The 1,379-nt window shown below is 44.8% G+C and overlaps 1 protein-coding gene across 1 annotated transcript; it reads right to left on the bottom strand.

The window, feature by feature from the left end:
* Positions 1–355: 355 nt before the first annotated feature.
* LOC149204131 (uncharacterized) lies at positions 356–1,057 on the bottom strand. The gene is made up of 2 exons (XM_089397049.1): positions 667–1,057; positions 356–507 (listed from the first exon to the last, which is right to left on the bottom strand). Exons 1-2 carry the CDS (start codon positions 1,055–1,057, stop codon positions 356–358), a joined length of 543 nt encoding a protein of 180 aa, XP_089253175.1.
* Between the last annotated feature and the right edge of the window lie 322 nt (positions 1,058–1,379).

Genomic DNA, 1,379 nt, shown 5'->3' with positions numbered 1-1,379 from the left:
ATAGTGTTGCGATGAAAACTGTTTACCACTCCTAGTGTATTTAAACCCCCGTTCTTTTGCAATGCATGATGACCGTCAAATCAACCCTGCCTAGATCCGATGCTTGTCGCATCCCTCGTTGTCTGATCCTTAACCTGATCCCACCTCTGCACCCATCCCCACAACAAGGATAATACCCCGCCATGTACAACGCGTGGTAACCGTCAGATCTTCCCCTGCCCAGATCCGATGCTTATCATGCCCCTCCCTGTTCGACCCCTAACACCACAGGACCATGCGATATGGGCGGTTTTGACCAACCACACATTAGGCATTAAGGAACATCGCATCTGATTAATGAAATACTTCCTAGCAATCAGAAGCAGTGCGATGTAAATCGCTTACCACTCCCTGCGACTTTAACACCCCACCTTTTCCACCACACGTTGACTGTCGGATCATCCCCCGCCCAGATCCTACGCATCACTTCCTTCAAAACCGTCCTCTGATAGAATAGAATTCTGCGCCCTATCGAAACACCCAAAAAATGAAGGCCCACTCTTTCTCGATAGTGAAAGTCTGTCTGTGCCAACCTTTGTTCTGCGGAATTCTGTCCTTGATAAACTCTCCTTGTCTATTAAGGAATTGGGTTCCTTTCAGGTTCTTAATCATTCTTGACCAACATACCTTGAGCTAGAAGACATCCTTTATTAGCCATTATATCAGCTTCCTTGTTCAAAGCTCGCAGGACAGGGTAGAATGAGCAGGATGTGAAGTTTTGAGCCATCATTCTTATTGTTTCAAGAGTCTTGTTTAGAGCAGAGCTATTGAGTTTGTCGCCCGTGTTAAGGATTTTAATCAAGATTTCAGAATCCCCGGAGCTTTGAAGGTTTTCCCCTCTGTTCCTTTGAGCCAACTGACACACTTTGAGCAGTCCGGGGATCTCGGCCTGGTTGTTGGTGCTTTGGCCTAGACCCCAACTAAAGTTTAATTGCTTTTGTCCATTTGTGGAGTAAATTGTTCCTCCTGCCCATGATATCCTTGAGTTTTCTTTGGAGGCTCCATCGAATAATACCATGACTTTGCCCTAATTTTTCTGCCATTTTTTAAACTCCACCTCAGAGATTTGGAGACGTCACTCTGGATTATATCTAGACAAGAAGGAATTCTTCTTGATGTTGGCCCGTCTCAGAGATTCACCTAGCCAGCTGAGCTCTTCAGGGAGAAGGGAGTTGTCTGGCTTATGAGGTCTATTTTTAAAATTTTCTAGCAGTAAAGCTTTTCCCTTGGCAACCACTGTGTTGGTGGATTGAAGTTTGTTGTTGAAGATGGCTTCATTCCTAGCCAACCAGATTCCCCAACAGATATATTTTAGTATTGGATTCCAGATTTTAGTCCAT

The sequence above is a fragment of the Pinus tabuliformis genome, chromosome 1_2, assembly GCF_031772625.1.
Source record: "Pinus tabuliformis cultivar Carrire ecotype Pingquan chromosome 1_2, CPIR1, whole genome shotgun sequence".
Taxonomy (NCBI): domain Eukaryota; kingdom Viridiplantae; phylum Streptophyta; class Pinopsida; order Pinales; family Pinaceae; genus Pinus; species Pinus tabuliformis.
Note: the sequence above shows the minus strand (reverse complement) of the source record. Positions and strands in the feature narration are given on the sequence as shown.